This window comes from Oncorhynchus gorbuscha, linkage group LG04 (assembly GCF_021184085.1).
Source record: "Oncorhynchus gorbuscha isolate QuinsamMale2020 ecotype Even-year linkage group LG04, OgorEven_v1.0, whole genome shotgun sequence".
Taxonomy (NCBI): domain Eukaryota; kingdom Metazoa; phylum Chordata; class Actinopteri; order Salmoniformes; family Salmonidae; genus Oncorhynchus; species Oncorhynchus gorbuscha.
Window position 1 is genome coordinate 28,404,196 of NC_060176.1, and position 21,718 is coordinate 28,425,913.

At 42.4% G+C, this 21,718-nt stretch overlaps 1 protein-coding gene across 2 annotated transcripts; it reads right to left on the reverse strand.

Moving 5' to 3' along the window:
* Positions 1-1,742: 1,742 nt before the first annotated feature.
* On the reverse strand, positions 1,743-15,678 carry LOC124033182 (transcription factor E2F8-like). Of its 2 annotated transcripts, none has more exons than XM_046345146.1 (14): positions 15,317-15,678; positions 14,179-14,254; positions 13,741-13,989; positions 13,496-13,649; positions 12,929-13,234; positions 12,554-12,715; positions 12,144-12,281; positions 11,682-11,876; positions 11,497-11,584; positions 9,178-9,685; positions 8,717-8,992; positions 3,888-4,014; positions 3,338-3,690; positions 1,743-3,010 (listed from the first exon to the last, which is right to left on the reverse strand). In XM_046345146.1, the coding sequence occupies exons 2-14, from the start codon at positions 14,245-14,247 to the stop codon at positions 2,852-2,854; spliced, it is 2,784 nt and encodes a 927-aa protein (XP_046201102.1). In that variant the 5' UTR covers positions 14,248-14,254; positions 15,317-15,678; the 3' UTR covers positions 1,743-2,851. The 2 variants fall into 2 exon arrangements, with proteins under 2 accessions (XP_046201102.1, XP_046201101.1); XM_046345145.1 differs by lacking the exon at positions 15,317-15,678 and adding an exon at positions 14,413-14,556.
* Between the last annotated feature and the right edge of the window lie 6,040 nt (positions 15,679-21,718).

The following is a 21,718-nucleotide window of genomic DNA, read 5'->3' on the forward strand; positions in this document are numbered from 1 at the left end:
CGGATGTACCGATCCTGTGTAGGTGTTGTTACACTTGGTCTGCCACTGTGAGGATGATCAGCTGTCCATCCTGTCTCCCTTTAGTGCTGTCTTAGGCTTCTCACAGTACAGACATTCCAAAATATTGCCCTGGCCACATCTGCAGTCCTCATGCCTCCTTGCAGCATGCCTAAGGCACGTTCACGCAGTTGAGCAGGGACCCTGGGCATCTTTCTCTTGGTGTTGTTCAGTCCGTAGAAAGGCCTCTTTAGTGTCCTAAGTTTTCATAACTGTGACCTTAATTGCCTACTGTCTGTAAGCTGTTAGTGTCGTAACGACGTTCCACATGTGCATGTTCATTAATTTATGGTTCATTGAACATGGGAAACAGTGTTTAAACCCTTTACAATGAAGACCTGTGAAGCTATTTGGATTTTTACAAATTATCTTTGAAAGTCAGGGTCCTGAAAAAGAGACGTTTCTTTTTTTTTTTCCTGAGTTTCCATATGTGTTATGTCATAGCTTTGCTCTCTTCACTACTATTCTACAATGTAGAAGAAAAAAAAAACCCTCGAATGAGTAGGTGTCAACTTTAACTGATACTGTATATAAATATAATTTTTTAAAACATAATTTCAATACTGATTTAACAGGTGCAGCAGAACCCTCAGCAGCTCTAATTCCCACGGCTATGCATGCATTGGGATTGGTTCAGACTACAAAACTCCCCACAAATGTCTACATTTGGTTTCTCTTTGATGATACCCATATTATAGTGACAGCGACGTTGTCGAACCTGTTCTTCTAGCAGAGATAAGGCATCTCAGCCAGTCCGGACTCTCCTCTCTTCTCACCCATTCATTTCAGAGGTAGTCCGTCACCTCATAGGGCTGGTGTGTGGTGATAAGACTCCAGGAATGTAGCCCATTAGGACCATGGAAGAACATATTCCAGTATCCACCCTGGACCGCTTGAAGCAGCCTGGTCAATAACACTTACCTCACATGGAAATTCAAATTATATTCATGCATTTCAACTTAATTAGAGAGAGCTCAAGTTCATCAGTCAGATCCATGGACCCTTGGACCAAATATTCAAAAAAATATGGCAGATTGGACACCGCTGTATATTGTTTTTACTGAAAATACAGCCGGTCTCAGTCAATTCAACGCCTATTCCCTGTTGGATCAATGTAATTTCATTGAAATGATGTGGAAACAACGTTGATTCAATCAGTGTGCGTTTACATGTATCAAACATATCACTCACAAATCAGAAATGTTTTACTACAGTACCTGCACAGGTCCGTGGACGAATCCGTGTCATTCTCTCCCCCCACAGTTCAGTCTCAAATCAGTGAGTGCGACCGCCCCAAACCCCAGAGGGGAGTCCTTAAATACAGCCCATCCCTCTCATCATCCAGAGTTTAATGGTGACGCTCAAATTAAAACATAGTTCTGACACTCAAGACCTACAGTAGCCCCCCCCCATGACAACACAGGCCACAGAGACCCCTGGCCCTAAGCTGGGACCTGGAGCTTTCACCAACCATTTGTCCTGGTCTTCTTACACAAACATGATTGCTAGAGATTTCCTGAAACTTCTGGGTGACAGTAGCCAAGGGGAAGGACTTATGTTGATATGAAACCACCTTTATCGTATTCATACTCTAGACTAATGCTGTAGGACACCACAATATCATCGACCATGTATTCATCAACCGAGGGAGACAGTAAAGCATACATGAACAGGACAGACACCGGTTTAACAATATTAATAGTTTACCATTTTATATACAAGGATGCTTAAAGTCCATTCCTTATGCATTAAGCTCTGATTTCAATGACCTGATTAGCCTACGGTAGGAATCCCATCAAAAAACATTCACCCCTTCCATTTTAATCACATACAGTTCAGCTTTTGAAGGGTAACAGTTAGCATGTACAATGTGCAAAATTGTAGTCTTACCAATTTGACACATACAAAAACAGTTCATCTACAATACTTTTCAATCAAATGTTTCTATTTCAGTCATTAAAGTTCCGCTGTCATGTATTAATGTCCTCCCAGTGAACTGGGGTTAGGTTGATGATGTAATGGGACTTCAATACAACTTCTCGTTGAGAAATGTTGAAATACTCGGCCAGCGTATTACATTTTGGCAAACAACCCTTTAAAACCTAAAGACAGACAGTTTCACTATTTAGTATTCAGACACAGAAAGCACCCCTCGCCAGTTTAATACCTACCGGTGAGCCTTAATCATATTTCCATACATATACACCAGTATCAAAAGTATGTTGTAGTATTATAGTATTACACAGTAATATCCAGCATATCGTGTATCAAGCCCCAGGGTTAAGAGTATTTACCAAGGCTGGTCTCGCCATCAGTTATATTTGGAGCGAGCTGTGATGATGGTGACTCGCAGCTGTTTCTGTATGGAGATTCCACACCATGTTCACATACTTTGTCTTCCCCTGTAGAAATGGTATAAACCAGGGCTTCTGAAACTGTCCTCAGGACCCCAAGGGCTGCACATTTTGGTTTTTGCCTTAGCAATACACAGCTGATTCAAATAATCAACTAATCGTCAAGCTTTAATAATTGGAATCAGTTGTGTAGTACTAGCACACACACAAAAAAAAAAAGTGCACTGAGTGTCGGAAACGCTGGAATAACCTATGGACCAGTTTTGGATGAACTCATATGGCGACATCACATACCCTAAAACACAAAACCACTCAACCTACAGTACGCCTTAAAAAATACGACAGTCGGACCATAGAAAGCCATGCAGACACACACATGTTGAAGGGCTGACGCGCGCACACACACACACACACAGAAAGTTTGTGTAGCAGCATAGTCTTTAGGTGTCCTCAGCGGTGACGTCCAGCTTCCGCTGAGGGATGTAAACGGTTTTGGTGCCCGCTGGCGCCGTGTGTCCATGGCTGGTGGTTACCACGGTAGCCAGCGGGGTGTGGAAGAAACTGTGCTGGGGGAGGGCCGTCCCTTTGGGCGTGGTCATCTGAAGAGGAGGAGAGAAAGAAAATGACAGAGAAGTTAGCTGTTTTACAATCAACATCACACCTCGTTTATATAATCAGTGAAGCTAGTTACCCAAGCACTGAACCAGCAGCACACCATTAGCAATTACATTTTACATTTACATTTAAGTCATTTAGCTTATCCAGAACCAGCAGCACACCATTAGCAATTAGGGAGGAAGGGTTTGCCTTTGACTGTTTGTGTGTGTGACAAGATTATTAGGGTGTGAGGCTGTGTGTGTAAGTATGCTGTCTGTATGTGTGACCCAGTGTTTGTGTGGATGTATGTATGCAAGCATGTATCTCACCTGCTGTAGGCTGATTAGCGTGAGTGGTTGCCCGCCCGGGCCGGTCATCTGATGTTGGACTGGCACGGGGGACATGGGCTTAACGAACACCATGCCGCCCCTCTGATGCAGGCCCAGGTGGGGAGGCAGGGGGCTGGGCATGGAGCTGGGGTGCTCCGGGGTGTGGCAAGTGCTAGGGCTGTAAGTGGGCACAGAGCCAGGCCCAGGGATGAGGCCCAGGTTCTGCAGGGTAAAGTTGAGGATGGCAGGGCTGGGGAAGCGGTGTCCCTGGGCAGAGAAGGGCGAGGAGGGGGGAGGCCTGTGGAGGGGGAGGCTGGTGGGGGTGAACTCCTGGATCGGGGGAGGTCTAGAGCCTGGGAAGGAGAGAGGAAAGACATGGTTAATTACAGTCATAAGATACAGATTTCCAATTTGAATAGAGTTTAAGTCATCTGATACCGAATGCTTGTATGCTTTACTCAAGGTCCTCAGAAAAAAATAAACAAAAAGACAGTTCAAATTTGCATTCGTGTGTGTACTGACTGAAAAAAAATGTTAAAAGTGTGTATACCTGCGGTGGGTGTGTGGTAGATGTTGTAGGTGGGTGTGAAGGCTTTGCTGCTCTCTGTGTTGTGGTCTTTGTAGCTGAAGAGTGACTGCTGGGAGATGGGGATCAGGTAGCCAGTGGGGATCAGAGTCTGGAACCCAACAGAGAGACAGACAGAGAAAAGAGTCATTAAGATTGTATTATGGACGCAACGATTCACCGATACGCATCGATCCCAGATTCAAATGTTGAAGATTCAAGTGCGTTGGTCTTCAGACTCAGACCAAATGTAGCATGCATTTGTCAGAAAATCGATTCAAACGTTACGAGTCACTGGTTCATAAGTTTAATACATTCTTTCTACATCCGAAAACACAGCTTATCCTTTGTGTCGAACTGCACGTAACTCTTTTGACAGTCATTGCTCTATAAGTAATTTTGCACGCCGAACAACTCCAGGCAATATCAGTAGCCTAGTCAAACTGCGCACTGTGCCCAGCGTCACGTGCTGACCAACGCCAGTTGGTCTTGCAAATCTGTGTTGCACATTCAGCATTCAAATACTAAAATGGCTTGCATGATATTAAGATTGTGACAACCTTTGTGATTTGCTAGATTTTTGTTATATACAGTTGAAGTTGGAAGTTTACATAAATCTTGGCCAAATACATTTAACTCAGTTTTTCACAATTCCTGACATTTAATCCTAGTAAAAATTCCCCGTCTCAGGTCAGTTACGATCACCACTTTACTTTAAGAATGTGAAATGTCAAAATAATAGTTGAGAGATTTATTTCAGCTTTTATTAATTTCATCACATTCCCAGTGGGTCAGAAGTTTACATACACTCAATTAGTATTTGGTAGCATTTGCATTTAAATTGTTAAACTTGGGTCAAACGTGTCAGGTAGCTTTCCACAAGCTTCCACAATAAGTTGGGTGAATTTTGTCCCATTCCTCCTGACAGAGCTGGTTTAACCGAGTCAGGTTTGTAGGCCTCCTTGCTCACACACTTTTTCAGTTCTGCCCACAAATTGTTCTATAGGATTGAGGTCAGGGCTTTGTGATGGCCACTCCAATACCATGACTTTGTTGTCCTTAAGCCATTTTGTCACAACTTTGGAAGTATGCTTGGGGTCATTGTCCATTTGGAAGACCCATTTGCAACCAAGCTTAAACTTCCTGACTGATGTCTTGAAATGTTGCTTCAATATATCCACATAATTAATCGGTCAACCTCTGTAAACTAGCCAACTTCAACTGTATGCGCTGTTGAAAATGCTGTTTTACCGGCTATCAGAAACAACTCTCATCTGGCTATACCTGCTGAAGGGGCTTATACTTTTGATTATTCAGGTTCACCATCAGCAACATTTTTTGCTTTAAACGATCAGCATACCAAACATTAGGAACACCTTCCTAATAAAGTTGCACCTCCACCATTTCCACTCTGAACAGCCTCAATTCATCAGGGCATGGACTCTACAAGGTGTTGAAAGCATTCCACAGGGATGCTGGCCCATGTGTCAAGTTGGCTGGAAGTCCTTTGGGTGATACACATGGGAGACTGTTGAGCTTAAACTCAGCAGCATTGCAGTTCTTGACACAAACAGGATGCGCTTGGCACCTAACTACCATAGCCTGTTCGAAGGCACTTAAATCTTTTGTCTTGCCCATTCACCCTCTAAGTGGCACACATACACAATCCATGTCTCAAGGCTTCAATATCCTTCTTTAACCGGTCTCCTCCTGTTCATCTACACTGATTGAAGTGGATTTAACAAGTGACATTAATAAGGTATCATAGACTGATCAGGTGAAAGCTATGTCATGGAAAGAGCAGGTGTCCTTAAAGTTTTGTATTTATTTAACCCTTATTTAACTAGGCAAGTCAGTTGAACAAATTCTTATTTACAATGACTGCCTACCCCGGCCAAACCCTAACGATGCTGGGCCAATTGTGCGCCGCCCTATGTGACTCCCGATCACGGCCGGTTGTGATACAGCCTGGAATCGAACCAGAGTCTGTAGTGACACCTCTAGATGCAGGCCTTAGACCGCTGCGCCACTCAGGAGCCCTTGTATACTCAGTGTATATGTATATATATACACACATATGCATATATATATACATATACATATATATGTGTGTGTGTGTATATGTGTGTGTGTGTGTATATGTGTGTGTGTGTGTATATATATATATGTGTGTGTGTGTGTGTATATATATATATGTGTGTGTGTGTATATATATATATATATGTGTGTGTGTGTATATATATGTGTGTGTGTGTGTATATATATATGTGTGTGTGTGTGTATATATATATGTGTGTGTGTGTGTATATATATATATGTGTGTGTGTGTATATATATATGTGTGTGTGTGTATATATATATGTGTGTGTGTATATGTATATATATATGTGTGTGTGTGTGTGTATGTATATATATATATATATATATATATATATATATGTATATATATATATATACAAACATGTACATGTATATATATATATATATACACAAACACACATATATATATATATATATATACACAAACACACATATATACATACATGATAAGGTTACTAATTTCATAACGAGGACAGCAATCACTTTTACGAGGCACACTGCATGGCCAAAGCGAGAGATCACTCCATACAAATGTCCAAATGGTCAAAACCATTCGATTTTGAGATGGGGGTGAAATATATTCCAAAGTTGTGAAATATATTCATTGGCTATGTCATAGCTAATTTGTAAACAATAAATATTGATAAATGAGTTCAAGAAGTGAATTAGTGGGTGATGGGAATTTCAGAACCAAAGTGTGTGTGGGGGGGGACAAAAAACTCAGCTCATAGTACATACACCAAAGACATACATCACACACACACACTCAAAAGTCCGCTCAGACAGATCCAGCTCAGCTCATGGGCTTCATCATCAGCAGATTTTAATTTAGACTTCCACTGGCTGTGGCAGAGCTCCAAGACATCTATATAAGGTGGTGTCAGAGGGCCCGAAAAATTGCCAAAGACTACAGCCACCCAAGCCATAGACTTACCCCTCCGCTACAGTCCGGCAAATGGTACCGGGGCATCGGCTCACGGGACCAACAGGCCATAAGACTACTAAATAGTCATAGGACTGCTAAATTGTTAATTAAATGGTCATCAGATCAATCGGCACAGACCCTATCTCGCACTGACGCTATGCACAATCACAAGACTATACATACCGTAATTGCTGGACTATTAAGCGCACCTGAATATAAACCGCACCCACTGAATTATTAAAAAATATGTATTTTGTACATAAATAAGCTGCACATGTCTAAGCCGCAGGTGCCTACCGGTACATTGAAACAAATTAACTTTACACAGCCTTTAAATGAAACACGGCGTGTAACAAAAATTAAAACAGTAGCCTACCAAGAAAGTCATTGGTCACTATATTCCTCCTCCTGTTCACTGAAACCACCTCCTTCGGTGTCGGAGTTGAATAGCCTCAGAATTGCTTCATCCGATGTTGGATCGTTTTCATTGTCGCTCTCGTCACTTTCATCCGGAGGCAAATACCCCGCTGAGCTCATGCTGCCCCTTCAACACGCAGCAGTCCAGCCTTTCAAAACCCGTTGATGATAGTGGATTTTTTGACAATGCTCCACGCTGTCAGGACCCACTGGCAGACTTAACCATAAGATGCTCTTTGCCTGCGGCCCGTTTTATTGAAGGATTTCTCCCCACTTGTCATCCAAGCCTCCCACTGAACAAGGAGCGCCACCTTAAATGCACGATTTACACTGATGTCGAGTGGCTGCAAATACTTTGGGCCATCTGCTTTTCTTCCCTCTGAAAGCTTTTGTTGTCTTTCTGCACAGAGTCAGTTCCTCACGCTGCTGTTTCCAACGTCTTATCATCGACTCATTAAGGCCAAGCTCCCATGCAGCGGCTCTATTTCCTTTTCCAACAGCCAGTTTTATCACCTTCAACTTGAAAGCTGCATCATATGCATTTCTCTGTGTCTTTGCCATGATGAGGGTGACAAAATTACTACCGTAATGAGAATGATGGGAGGTTTGAGCGCCCCCGATTTACGTCACATTATGTGACGGTGCTCAGTTTTTTGGCGGCATGAATCTTGTGAAATCTTGCGTCATTGTATAAACCGTGAGGTGGTGTGTGGGAATAAAGTAGCGGCTTATAGTCCGGAAATTACGGTACACACTCACACTGCACTGACACTCGCACAAAGCCCACACACATTCACATACTGTACATAACACACACGCGCACACCCACAATACAAACACGCGTTTATATTCTGCTGATACTCCATTCTTATTTGACTCTTATCCATCCTGACGCCGAGTCACTTTACCCTGCCTTCGTGTAAATATCTACCTCGTACCCCTGCATATTGATCTGGTACCAGTACTCTCTGTATTGCTCCATTTTTGTGTATTTTATTCCTTGTGTTACTATTTTTAAACTTAGCATTGTTGGGAAGGGCTTGTAAGCAAGCATTTCATGGTAAAGACTACACCCGTTGTATTTGGAGCAGGTGACAAACATAATATTTTTAAATTTTTTAAAAATGAATGTGTTTATGCAACAAATGTTTGCATTGAATCGTATCGCATTGATTCGTTCTCTAATTGTTTCAAACTAAAACGTTCCTGTATCGTATTGGAGCCCGTGAATCTAAAATATTGTTGAAAGGGAAAGATGCACATCCCTATACATCATCCAAAGATATTGTACACACACAACAGCTAAAGCCAAGTGTTTTCTGGTATTACCAGTATCGGTATTTTAGCTATGTGTGTGTGTGTGTGTGTTTACCTCTGTGTGTAGGTGTTGATGGTTCAGTGGAACAGCTCTGACCGGCGTGAGCCCTGCCTCGCTGTCTGAGGTTGCGACCTTCTCCTCCTTCTCCAGGAAGGTCTCCAGGTTCTGCTCCAGTGTCTGATTGGCTGCGACGGCCACTGAGCTCCCAGGGGTGTTGACAAACTCTGGGTCCAGGTGGAGGGCTCGGGGTGATGGACGGCTGGAGACGAGACCCCCGCGACGCGCCTTTAGACGAGCCTGGAGGATCTCACACAGCTTAGGAGACGTGTCCTGGAGGAGAGAAAGAGAGGTGGGTTAGCTTGGTATGACTGTTGCTATAACTATTTATCAGGCTTCTTTATTTGTATGTCATTGCCAAAGTTCTCTACTAGTGACAAGTCACCTCACATTCTGGTCAAAGTAGGTACAACTGAGCTGCGTAGAGGCAGAAGTAGCGTGTAAAGAACAGGTCTTACCCTGGTGCTAGGGTCAATCCTCTTGGCCTTGGAGGGGCTTTCCTCTGAAGTTCTCTCTGAACACACACGTTTTAATGCCGAGGGGCTGCTGGTTGGCAGCTTGTTCGTAGCAGACGAGTGGCCTTGCACTGTGACATCACTCGGGCTCCGCCCCGTCTTATCCTCGAAGGTCATAGAGCGCACAGCGAGGCTGGTTGGCTGAGGCCTGGTTAGGGGGTGTGGCCTTAAGGAGGAGGGGTGCATGTAGATGGCATAGGGACCGCCTCCCTGGTGTTGGGGCAGCAGCATAGGGATGAGGGGTGAACACTGGGCAGGGTGGAAGGACATTGCCCCAGTAGGTTGGGGGGTGAACTGTGCCCATGGGGTGAGGTGGACAGTGCTGGCACGGGCTTCTGTGGGTGTTAATACTGGGGGCTGTGGAGCTCCTGGCTTTTTAGCAGCTTTCTGTTGATGAGCTGGCAGTGCCTCAGTCACAGTAACGGCAGACTTCGGTGTCCTGTCAACAACCCTGGAATGGGAAAAGACTCATTGTAAACATCTGAGTTGAGGTTAACAAGGAAACGTACAACATTTCTGGTTAATTTAGAAGAACAAAGGATACGATAGCGCAATTTTTTATTTTAACCTTTATTTAACCAGGCAAGTCAGTTAACCTGTTACTGCTACCCCCTACTCCTTCGAACATTCTGTTAAAAATCGCGCAACATTTCAGCGCCCTGCTGCTCATGCCAGGAATATAGTATATGCATATGATTAGTATATGTGGATAGAAAACACTCAGACGTTTATAAAACTGGTTAAATCACGGCTGTGACTATAACAGAACGTGCGTTTCATCGAAAAGTGCAGGAAAATCTGATCACTGAAAATGGAAATATATATCCATCCGCCACTTCAACCCATTCATAAAGGCGAACCACAATAAATGGGGCCGAGGTTGCAATACCTACAGCTTCCACACGATGTCAACAGTCTTGTCATTTGCCTAGGCTTTGTTTCTTGGTCAAACGAAGAAGAGACAAGCCATTTCTTCAGGTCTCCGACCGGATATTTTGATTGAGATTTACCCGGACATTATTTCCAGACGGACAGCTAAAGAATATACATCGCCTCGTGATCAATTTGATTGCTTATTAACCTGCTACTCCTACCCCCTACTTTTTCGAACATTTCAGCGCCCTGCTGCTCATGCCGGGAATATAGTATATGCATATGATTAGTATGTGTGGATAAACTCAGACGTTTATAAAACTGGTTAAATCACTGCTGTGACTATAACAGAACGTGCGTTTCATCGAAAAGTGCAGGAAAATCTGATCACCGAAAATGGAAATAAATATCCATGCGCCACTTCCAGGAATTGTTCAAGAAGAACCGAATTAAATGAGGCCGAGGTTGCAGTACCTACAGCTTCCACACGATGTCTAGAGTCTTGTCATTTGTTTCAGCTTTGATTCTTGGTCAAACCGAATCAAGGGAACCGATTCCCTCCGGATGTTTTGGCTGAGAAATATCCGGACATTTTTTTCCAGACGGACACCTATAGAATTTACATAGCCTCCTGATGAATTTTATCGCTTATTAACGTGTACTAATACCTAAAGTTGCATTACAAAAGTATTTCGAAGTGTTTTGTAAAAGTTTATCGTCTACTTTTTAATTTAAAAAAATTACGTTACGTTATGAAACGCTATTTTTTCCCCCGTTTATCACAGTCTTAAATGTCTTCATAGATCGATATCTAGGCTATATATGGACCGATTTAATCGAAAAAAAGACCCAATAGTGATTATGGGACATCTAGGAGTGCCAACAAAGAAGATGGTCAAAGGTAATGAATGTTTTATATTTTATTTGTGCGGTTTGTATAGCGACGACTATGCTAATTACTTTGTTTACGTCCCCTGCGGGTCTTTTGGGGTGTTACATGCTATCAGATAATAGCTTCTCACGCTTTCGCCGAAAAGCATTTGAAAAATCTGACTTGTTGCCTGGATTCACAACGAGTGTAGCTTTAATTCAATACCCTGCATGTGTATTTTAATGAACGTTTGAGTTTTAACTAATACTATTAGCATTTAGCGTAGCGCATTTGCATTTCCAGATGTCTAGATGGGACGCCTGCGTGTCAGGTAGGAGCAAGAGGTTAAGAACAAATTCTTATTTTCAATGACGGCCTAGGAACTGCCTGTTCAGGGGCAGAACGACAGATTTGTACCATGTCAGCTTGGGGATTTGAACTTGCAACCTTTCGGTTACTAGACCAACTCTCTAACCACTAGGCTACCCTGCCACCAATGAGAATCAGGCAGCACTTACTTGTTTGATTGCTGGTCAAGCTGGAACTTACAGATGGCCGCTAGTTGGGCCATTTTGGTGGGAAAGAACTCACTGCTCGAGGAATCATCTGAAAAGAAAAACAGAAGCTAATTTACACACCCAACTCTCAGTAAAAACATCTGAATAATATCCCAGACTCTATCTAAATATCTCCCAGGACTTACTCTTGATAGGGCTGGTGGGGGCTGAGTTGATCTTGCGCCGGTCTTCCTGGATGCTCTTGGCCAGTTTGATGAGGGAGGGGTGGCGGGTGAAGCTGCGTTTACTCCTCGGAGAGGAGAAGAGATTTTTGGCACAGTTGTCTACTGAGGTACGAGACTCGGGTTTTCTCTTGGCAGTCGCTGTAGTGGCAGTGGTCTCTATGTGTGAATTGAAACACAAGATTTTGTCTGGTGAATGGGAGAGGCAGGTTCGACACCATTACAGGTTAAATGGTAACATAGTGTCTGACTCACAAAGTTCATATAAACCACTAACTTCTATAGCAAAAGTTCAGCATAGCTTCAATGGCACAGGGTACTTCTATATCATGTTGAAATCAAGGCCTTGTGATAGTGTTATTATGTATGGTAACCCCTTCAAGTGAAGTATTATTGGGAAGACAGTGTGTTCTGATGAGTGCCTACCCTTCACACTGGGGAAGTCCTCAGGGCCAGTCCATTTAAAGGCAGGCTTCCTCCCCTTCTCCTCTGTCACATGGACCTTCTCTATCAGCTTCAGGCTCCGCAGCACGTTGGCTATATCATACAGCCTGCGGACCTTAGCTGCAAACACACAGACACACATTCAGACATTACTCATCATCACTAGATGAGGTCCCTAAGGTCTTAAAGCACTTGAGGGAGCATCTAAGTGTGCAGAATCTTACTTATTGCGCCAACTACACACTCAACTTGTATGACAAAGCTTGTGTATCCTAGCTAAAAATGGGCTGAGAGAACAGATTTGCTAGTTATTAATTCTGTTATATACAGACTTCCACAGGTTGTGCCAGAGGCATGAAGGACTGTTTTGCCCTTAAAGGCTCAACACTCACTCTTGAACTTGCTCTTGTCCTGGTCAGCCACCTGGTCCTCTCCAATGAGGATCCTGGCAGCCACCTCCAAACTGACCACCCGAGGTGTGGACACCAGGAACAACATGACAAACTTCTGGCTCATCACCCTCAGAGACTTGTCCTTCCTGCTGTTCACTGAGGCTGGAGAGAACACAGGTGAATAATAGCAAGATTATTGCATAGCCAAGACCATGGTCACTCAGTTCAGCCGACTAAAACAAGAAATATCTACAGGGGAAACCTTTTTCTACAAAATCCTTGCCGTACAGGGTCAATCAATTGCATGCTACATATTACGAACAATTGTATTAATATATCTTAATCAATTGAGGTTAATCCTGGCCTCTCACTCACCTGCTTTAAACTCCACCCCAGGAAGCTCAACAAAGAACATCTCCTTCTGGCTCTGTTCTCCTCCCTCCACCTCCTCGTTCTCTTTCTCCTCACCGTCCGAGTCCAACTCCTTTTCCAGGCTGCGCTGGCGGATCTGCTGCATCTGTTGCCCGTAGCGATGCTCCTCGCCCACCTGCCGCAACTTGGCCAGGGTCTGTGGTAGGTTAGCGCGCCCGTGCCACGTGTAGCGATTCTTGGCTAACCGGCTAACCATGTGCAAGCTCTCCAGCACATTCATGATGTCATAGATGCGCCTGCGCTCCACATCTGTTCGGCCAGAGAAGAGAGAATGTGAGTTGAATGAACAGGAGTAAAGTGGTCTTGTTTGTATACTGTTTGTCTCTAGTTTGCAACGTCTTATTTACAGTATCAACATATAGGCCTCAACTTAGGGCATACATGCTGTATTTATTGTATTCTAAAAAATAAAATAAAAATAAAAATGAAAATATAAGGGTAACACAGCTTTATTCTGAGAAGAAAATGGGAATAAAGACAGTGGAGAGACATAAGTAAAACAGGACGTACTAAGCTCTGTGGCAACGTCATCCAGACTGATGTCGTTGTTGAGGGCAGGGTTGGGATAATCAGGGTAGCGGGCCAGGAACTTGTGACAGAGCAAACCCAGACTCTTCTCTTTTCTGCTGATCTGTTTCTCCCCTTCCTCTCCAAGCTCGTGGTCCTACGGGTGAATAGGAAAAAGATCAAACAGGCAATCAATACATTTCTAAGGTCTTAGCTGCAGACTCATTTGTGTGCGTGTATTATTTTACCATGGCATCCCCTCCCTCAGAGTCCATACACAGCTCTTTCTCTCTGTTCCTGATCTCAGGGCTGGCAGCGCTCATCAGCATTTTCAAATTGGAGGTTGGGGTCCAAGGCTCACCAGTCCCAGTCTCCCTTCCTTTAGTTGGGGTCACAAGGGGTCCCATGTTGGATTGAATCTCTGTTAGCACAGTGCCTTGGGTAGATGCTTTCCTTGGTGTTTTTGTCAGTGCTTGTGGCTCTGCAAAGACATTCCCCTGTTGGACAAAGTAAATAGCAAAGATTATTTAAGGATCACTGGATGTCACGGTTAGAGTTCGTTATGTAACAGTCAGTCAAATACCCTTGAACATACATATACAGCATATTAACTACTACATAAACAATAAGATGGTAACCTGGATTTAAAAATCAACAGAAACATGTAGTAGCTAGCTATTACTAACCTTGTGATTAGAGGTGGTGGTTTGAGTTTTATGTCTCAGATACTGGGACTCCGGTGAAGTGCTCGACATTTTCCAACTAAATTTCAATTTAAAATAAAGAATGTAAGACTGAAATGTGCTAACAAAAAAAGCAGTGTCTAGCTAGTTAGATCAATAACAGTTAACGTTAGCAAGCAAACCAATGTATTTGATGCACTCAATCCAAGTTTCACAAAACGTTATAGGCTTAGTTACCGTTTCTTAACTGCATTATATTTCTTCGGTGTTAACATACTAACGATATAGCCAGCAGCTACGCTTCTAATTCAATCACATTTACCAAATAATACCGTGCCTCTAGGTTGATTTTAAATAGATTAATATTAAAAATCGAATCGAATCAAAATATCACAGTTAACGCTTGGCGGTAACTGACATGCACTCCGTCGAATGATCAAGCAAAACCGCTTCAACGACACGCCTATTTTGCGTCAAGTAACCAGTAAGAATGAAGCGGGCGATGACCTGAATCGAATTCGGACCGTCCCGCGCAGGTAAATATTTTTTTTAAATATTGGCGCGGAATGTGCAGACATTCCAGTGACACAACCCGGAACATTGAAATGTGACATACACGGGTCATTTGTGCTACTTTACATAGCTTATAGTGCACGAAAGCAAGTCCGCAGGAATACATTTGCGTAACAAAATGTTGTTACACGTTAATAAAGGCTGGGCAGAACAAATTCTATCGCTTTCCAACTAGTTTGTTGGCCAGCTAATGAGCTTTGCGAGCGCGGGTCAATGCTACCACTGCACCCTTTTCTAAAAAGCTGGCTCGCTAGCTATAACTACGTCTTCCAAAAACAGCTACATTTTTGCTAGCTATAAGTCACAAATACGCGCCTTAATACTTCATAAGAAGTGTGTTAAATGTTAGAAACTACAAATGCACATTTATTTACATGAGATACCATGCAATTTGGATAGTAATAGCTAGCTGACCAGCTAGTTACGTACAGTAAGGCGCGGGTTAACTAGACTCCAACAAATGGTGTACAGTACAGTTGCTAGCTAGCTAAAGATGGGGAATAAGATCTGACTGACAATCACAGTCCCATAAAGAGAAACGATGAACACAAAATATGTAGTTACTTACCCTATAGCACAGGTTACATTTGTGCCACTCTCAAATTCTTGTTTGCATCCCCTTGCAAAGTCAAGCAGCTAAAGGCATTGGTAATAAACGTGTGCTTTGCTATTGGCTGACAAAACAATCCTAATATCTTGAAAAAAAAATGAAAAGTTGTCAATGTCCCCATGCAATTTCGGAACCAGACGATCAGCTAATTCAACACTAACGGTGTAAAAGGAGAGCCAAAAGGACTTTTGCCCTGAAGTCCTACCCAAATGAGTAAAATACGTTGATTTGAGGACCATTTCATTTGTCCCGCCTAGTTTCACGCGTACAGAACGCCCAGAACTCCCCCGACGGGATAGAGCCAACCATCACAATTTGAAACTACTCACACAACGCCTGATCCCACGAGTTTACATTAAACGCTGCACGGATATCTTGCCAGAAACTTGGCATAAAGCCAATTCAATTTTGGCAACCATTAAATTAGGCTACGTCTATTTCAACATGTCTCCATAGTTTATTTTTCCTCTGATTTTGGCGAAGAAGAAAACACGAATATACGGCAAAGGTGCCTGGTTCGAGGATCTATATCAGGACGGGCTCATTGTAATGGCTGGAATGGGGTTTTAAAACAGAGTCAAACACCTCAGACATTTTTATTATTTTTTATTTCACCTTTATTTAACCAGGTAGGCTAGTTGAGAACATGTTCTAATTTTGCAACTGCGACCTGGCCAAGATAAAGCATAGCAGTGTGAACAGACAATACAGAGTTACACATAGAGTCAACAATTAACAAGTCAATAACACAGTAGAAAAAAAGGGGAGTCTATATACATTGTGTGCAAAAAGCATGAGGAGGTAGGCGAATAATTACAATTTTGCAGATTAACACTGGAGTGATGAATGATCAGATGGTCATGTACAGGTAGAGATATTGGTGTGCAAAAGAGCAGAAAAGTAAATAAATAAAAACAGTATGGGGATGAGGTAGGTGAAAATGGGTGGGCTATTTACCAATAGACTATGTACAGCTGCAGCGATCGGTTAGCTGCTCAGATAGCAGATGTTTGAAGTTGGTGAGGGAGATAAGTCTCCAACTTCAGCGATTTTTGCAATAAGGAAACCACATGTTTGACTCCGTTCCAAAACTCCATTCCAGCTGTTACAATGAGCCCACCAATCTCTAATATAAAGTACCCACAATATACTTATATAATAATACCATAGTTTCTAGTACCATATCGATGTAGCCATTCTGTAAAATGTTACCATATCATGGATACATGCAGACTAGCAGACAATAACATGCCGTTTCAATTTGTTGGAGAAAAAAATGAACGACGTAAAAAGTATATCATACATATATCACCATAAAATACTAAAACGTTATGGCACCAATGTCATTTTTTAACGATTCATTGGGATTGGTGTTTTATTTTGTGCATTTACTCAGAGGGAGACTGGGAGATACAATTTGTGATACAATTTGCACAGATTGGCTCTCGGCATGAGACATTCGATACAATGTCGCTAGGTGTCACCAAAACCATTCTATCTGTCAGTATCCATGGAAACGGATGGCGCAGGGGAGCTGGTGAAGAAAACGCTGGGCGCATTGGGCGCGCGGGTCCAGTGATGTGACGTGATGTTATCGATTGAGGAGAGAGTGGGACTTTGCTGAGCAAAGCGAAGCATGCACTGGCTGTTCAAGAAGGGAAGGGAAAGAAGGGAAGGTAGCGAGTGACGTGCTGTAGGGAGCAGTTCGTCCTTGAAGGGAAACACTACATTCGCTGCTGATGTGTTGGGTGAGTATATACTCCTAACATTTTACTTAAATTCCATCTATTAAAAAAAAAGATTTTTAGTTAGGTTACGTCTATTTCAACAGCTTTCCATAGTTTATTTTCCACCTTTAATTTTGGTGAGCGACCCCATGTCAGAGTAAAGGAAATGCAGCACCTGCCTTAGCAGGATTTCTGCAGGGTGATATACCATCATTGATATGCTTCTTGTATGTTTTGTGTTTATTATTTGGAAGTGTTTGTGCAGAAATTGCTGAGGGCTCGCTTTGCATAACTGATTTAGCTACAATCGTTAGTTTAATACACTATATAACTATTGCATTCTGCTCATGCTACGCACTATGCACATGCCCAATACAACTCTTACTTTTGGTTTATATGAAGCTCGAGCTCGAGAACCTGCCATTTCATACTGAAAAACTGAAAACTCATGCATTATGTTTTTTAACATTTTTATATAACATTCTAAGGTATCCAGCCTAGACCTCAGTTAGTAGCCTACCAGCCTTATTTGATTTCTTGTCAGCAATTTATGCACTTACTTCCAATGTAGTATAAGTATAGTATTCATATCATTGACACTTTATTGTCTGACATTATTGCGTATTCTTCAAGATAAATTCCAACGTATCATCAATACTTGAGTGCATGTAGCCTATACATTTGCAAGTAACATAATGGGCGATTTTGATGGGGTGGTGGCCGCAAAAACAGCTGAACTAGTCACAAGTGTCCACAGTGACTCACCGGTCTGTGTACTGACATCCATACCCACACATGCAGAGAGAAAACAATGTCAAGTTTTATAGTTCATTTCCTGCAATTCTACACATTAAGCCATGGGGCGTAGAGAAAATGTTGCACTTTTAAAGCAAGTGTTCTGCTATTCTACACATTTTGCCATGGGACTGAGAGAAAATATTACAATTTTATAACTATTTTCATGCAATTCTATTCATTTTGCCAATTCAATCATGATTACAACACATTCACATAGCTTGCAAGACTAATTTACCAATCAATATTTTTTGCTGACATGCTAATTGAATGAAGGTCAGTGATGGATGTAAAAAGAACCACATTTCAAAAAGGCACATTGTGTATTCTACTATTCTGAGTTCCTAAATAAAAAGGGGCCATTTCATCCCTGCTGTAGAATATTGTTCCATGCTGTTGTCTAATTGGCAGCCTGGTTAAACTTTTCTTTTGACCCATCCAGTTGTGCAATGGGAATAGTTTGGTGACTATATCACAGGTTAATCCAGCAGACTTTACAGGGCTCTTGAGATGCCCCAAAAATTCAACCCCTCTTGACACCGTAACTTCAATTTAACTCTGTTTTCTTTTTCTAAAACACACACACGCACCTGCTCCCAATCAGGATACCAGACTCTTCAGGGGCCTGTGAATTTGAAACAGCATCAGTGGTATTCCATTTTTCTCCTAATCTCTTATATTTTTGTTTTTACAAACTGGGGGGTTTCGAAACTGGAATCCTTCCAGTGATTTTACAATGGAGGAATGTTGGCCCTGTGTGAATAGGGAGCCATGATCATATCCAGGGAGGAGATTAGAGGTTTTCGCTCTGGGTGAAGGCTTGAGGAGAGAGGGCCACCATGGTTCTGGGGCACCGGATCTCAGGGCCCCTGCTTCTATCCCCTGATGTTCAGTCTGGGTCAGCCTCAGTGGGCTAAAAACTGCAGCCGAGCGCCATGGAGTGAAGACATAACTGACTGAGCTAGCTCCACCCAGGACATACCCCCATGAGCTTGTTGGGTGTTTTTTTCTCTCACACAAAGTTGTTGGACCAATAGTGATTTTGGATGAAAGAGTGGGGGGAGGGTTTGAAGGACTTTGGAATAAGCAAGTATTTTTGTTTCTTGGAGAGGATATTTTTGAACAAAGAAGGGACAGTTGGATATTGTAGAAGGAAGAGAAAATGGAATCAGGAGCAGAAGCATCCCCACAGCATCACCAGAGGAGGAAACCTGTGATGCACGGCCTGGAAGACCAGAAAAGGGTGAGTGACCAAACCTCTCTTTTCGCCCAATCTCCCTTTCAGATCTCTGCTAAATGTCTGTACCTTTTGACTTGAGCTCAGAGGAAGTCATATGAGAAAATCTCAATTTTTTTAATTTTTAAAAAACTTTTCAGTAGGTGCATTGTTGGGTAGAAAGTGTTGGTGTTTGCAGCTCTGAATATTGCTTGTATCCTGATCCAGCAAAGGAAAAATGATACATCATCCAATGATAGTGATGTGGGAAAAAATAATTAGAGTTACGTGTCGGGATATTATTTTTGACGATATATAGTATCGTATCGTTTTGACAATATCTCAATAAAATGTTTTTGCTAGTTGGCTGTACCTGCACCAAAACTCCAGTGTTTTTCCTTCATAATTTCTTCTCCATCTTCTTTTTAAATAGGGAGACAATTTGTTTTCAGCACTTTTTTTCCCATGACTGATCAAAACTTGTTATCTCATGGCTCTCATCTCTGCAGCAGACATATGGTGAGCAATATGTTTGGACCATGGAATTGCAATAAAATCACAGTATTGAATCGCAATACTACAGTGTCTTCAGAAAGTATTCACACCCCTTGACTTTTTCAAAAACAAAATGTGTTACAGCCTGAATTTAAAATGGATTAAATGCAGATTTTCTTTTGTCAATACCCTATAATGTCAAAGTGGAATTGTGTTTTTAGATATATATATATTTTTTTTTATACAAATTAATTAAAAATGAAAAGCTGAAATGTCTTGAGTCAATAAGTATTCAACCCCGTTGTTATGGCAAGCCTAAATAAGTTCAGGAGTGAAAATGTGCTTAAGTCACATAATAAGTTGCATGGACTCACTCTGGTTCAGACCAAATATACACTGGAGTTGCTTACCAATAAGACAGGGAATATGCCTGAGTGGCCCGAGTTACAGTTTTGACTTAAATCTGCTTGAAAATCTATGGCAAGGCCTGAAAATGGTTGTCTAGCAATGATCAATAACTAATTTGACAGAGGTTGAAGAATTTTGAAAAGAAAAATGGGCAAATGTTGCACAATCCAGGTGTGGAAAGCTCTTAGAGACTTACCCAGAAAGACCCACAGCTGTAATTGCTGCCAACAGTGATTCTAACACGTATTGAATACTTATCTAATCACAATGTATTCTGTTTTTTTATTTGATTAATTCTTAACAAATGTTGGAATTTTTCTTCCACTCTTGAGTATTTTTACAAATCAATTTTAATCCCACTTTGTAACACAACAAAAAGTGAAAAAAGTCAAAGGGGTATGAATACTTTCTGAAGGAACTGTAAGTATTGTGATAATATCGTATTGTGAAGTCCCTGGCAATTCCCAGCCCTATCCAATGACCATATCAATCTGAGATGTATCTTATGTGACTATACTTAGACAAGGTTAGAGTCTTACAGAGCCTTTCTCCGGGGGCAACCCCACCCCTAAGTGCTGTGATTTATGATTGGCTGTCGCAGAGGATGTCCCATACCATCTGGCCCAATGGTGGCATCAGCTGTAACTGGGGCTTAATTGACTTGTGTATTGATGCATGTATGTCTTTTATGGCTGCTTAGAAATGCATGTGGGCACCACCAGCACCAGAAAAAAATTGACGTTAGACATTATAACTGCCAGTGACTGAATGCATTTGAATGCTTATGGTGCATCATTGACCTTCTCACCAAGCCAGAGGGTTCTCCCATCTGCATAAGTGCTATTTGAAAAACCAACAAGAGCAAGGAAAGCCCCCCCATGTTTAATAAGAGGAACTTGTATTGTGATAGCTACAATGATATTAGTATGCATGGGTGCGTGCGTGTGCTTTGTGTCCATTTTGAGGTAGAAGGGGAGAGGGAGGGAAGCATATCCTCCATCTGCTTTGTCCTCTGACAGAGGGTGATGGTGATGGGGGGTAGAACTCACTGGGGTATGGAGCCGGTAGCAATCTTCATCTACCATGTAGTTGAGAGTGGGACGGGACAAATGGGTCCAACACCCCTCATGTCACGTACGGTATGGAATACTCCTAGTAAGACCCACTATTTTTCTCAGTAATACACCCCTTGCTACAGCCCCTGTCAGTCTCTCACCCCCAGCTCCTGTGATGTATGCCTGCACCAATGCCTTCTAATGACTCCTGGAAGGGTGGATGGGAGGCCCCAATCACTGATCCTGTGTGGGCAAAATAAATCTCTGTGTTGACTCAGATTACTTTTCATCTGGATGTGGAGTTGGATTGAATTCCATCCCTCCACCCTCAGACACTCTGGCATGCTGAACTAATCGAGGCTTCGAGACCCTCATCAGTGTTTGTCCTTCTCCGTTTTCAACAGGAAGTCATTTGGGGGAACCCTTTTTCCTTTCTCATTTGGTTAAGTGTGTGGTACATACTCTGAGCAGCTGTGGAGACCGGAGAGGATGGCTGCCCTAGGAAGGGTACTACATGCAAGAGTTCCATCACAGGCAGGCACATTTGGTTCTTTGCCAAAAATAGGGATGCAAGAGATCTTGAAGCTCTCATATTTGAGGAATTGCAGCATTATCTCTCCAGCAGTCTGAGGACTGGCTAGGTTAAAATGAATGTGTATTCTTG

Coding starts and splice junctions, on each gene's coding strand:
- LOC124033182 (XM_046345145.1), bottom strand. CDS start 14,450: ATGTTAACACCGAAGAAATATAATGCAGTTAAGAAACG. Junction 13,990..14,178: donor CCACCACCTCTAATCACAAG/GTTAGTAATAGC, acceptor TTTGTCCAACAG/GGGAATGTCTTTGCAGAGCC. Junction 12,282..12,553: donor GGACAAGAGCAAGTTCAAGA/GTGAGTGTTGAG, acceptor GTGTGTTTGCAG/CTAAGGTCCGCAGGCTGTAT.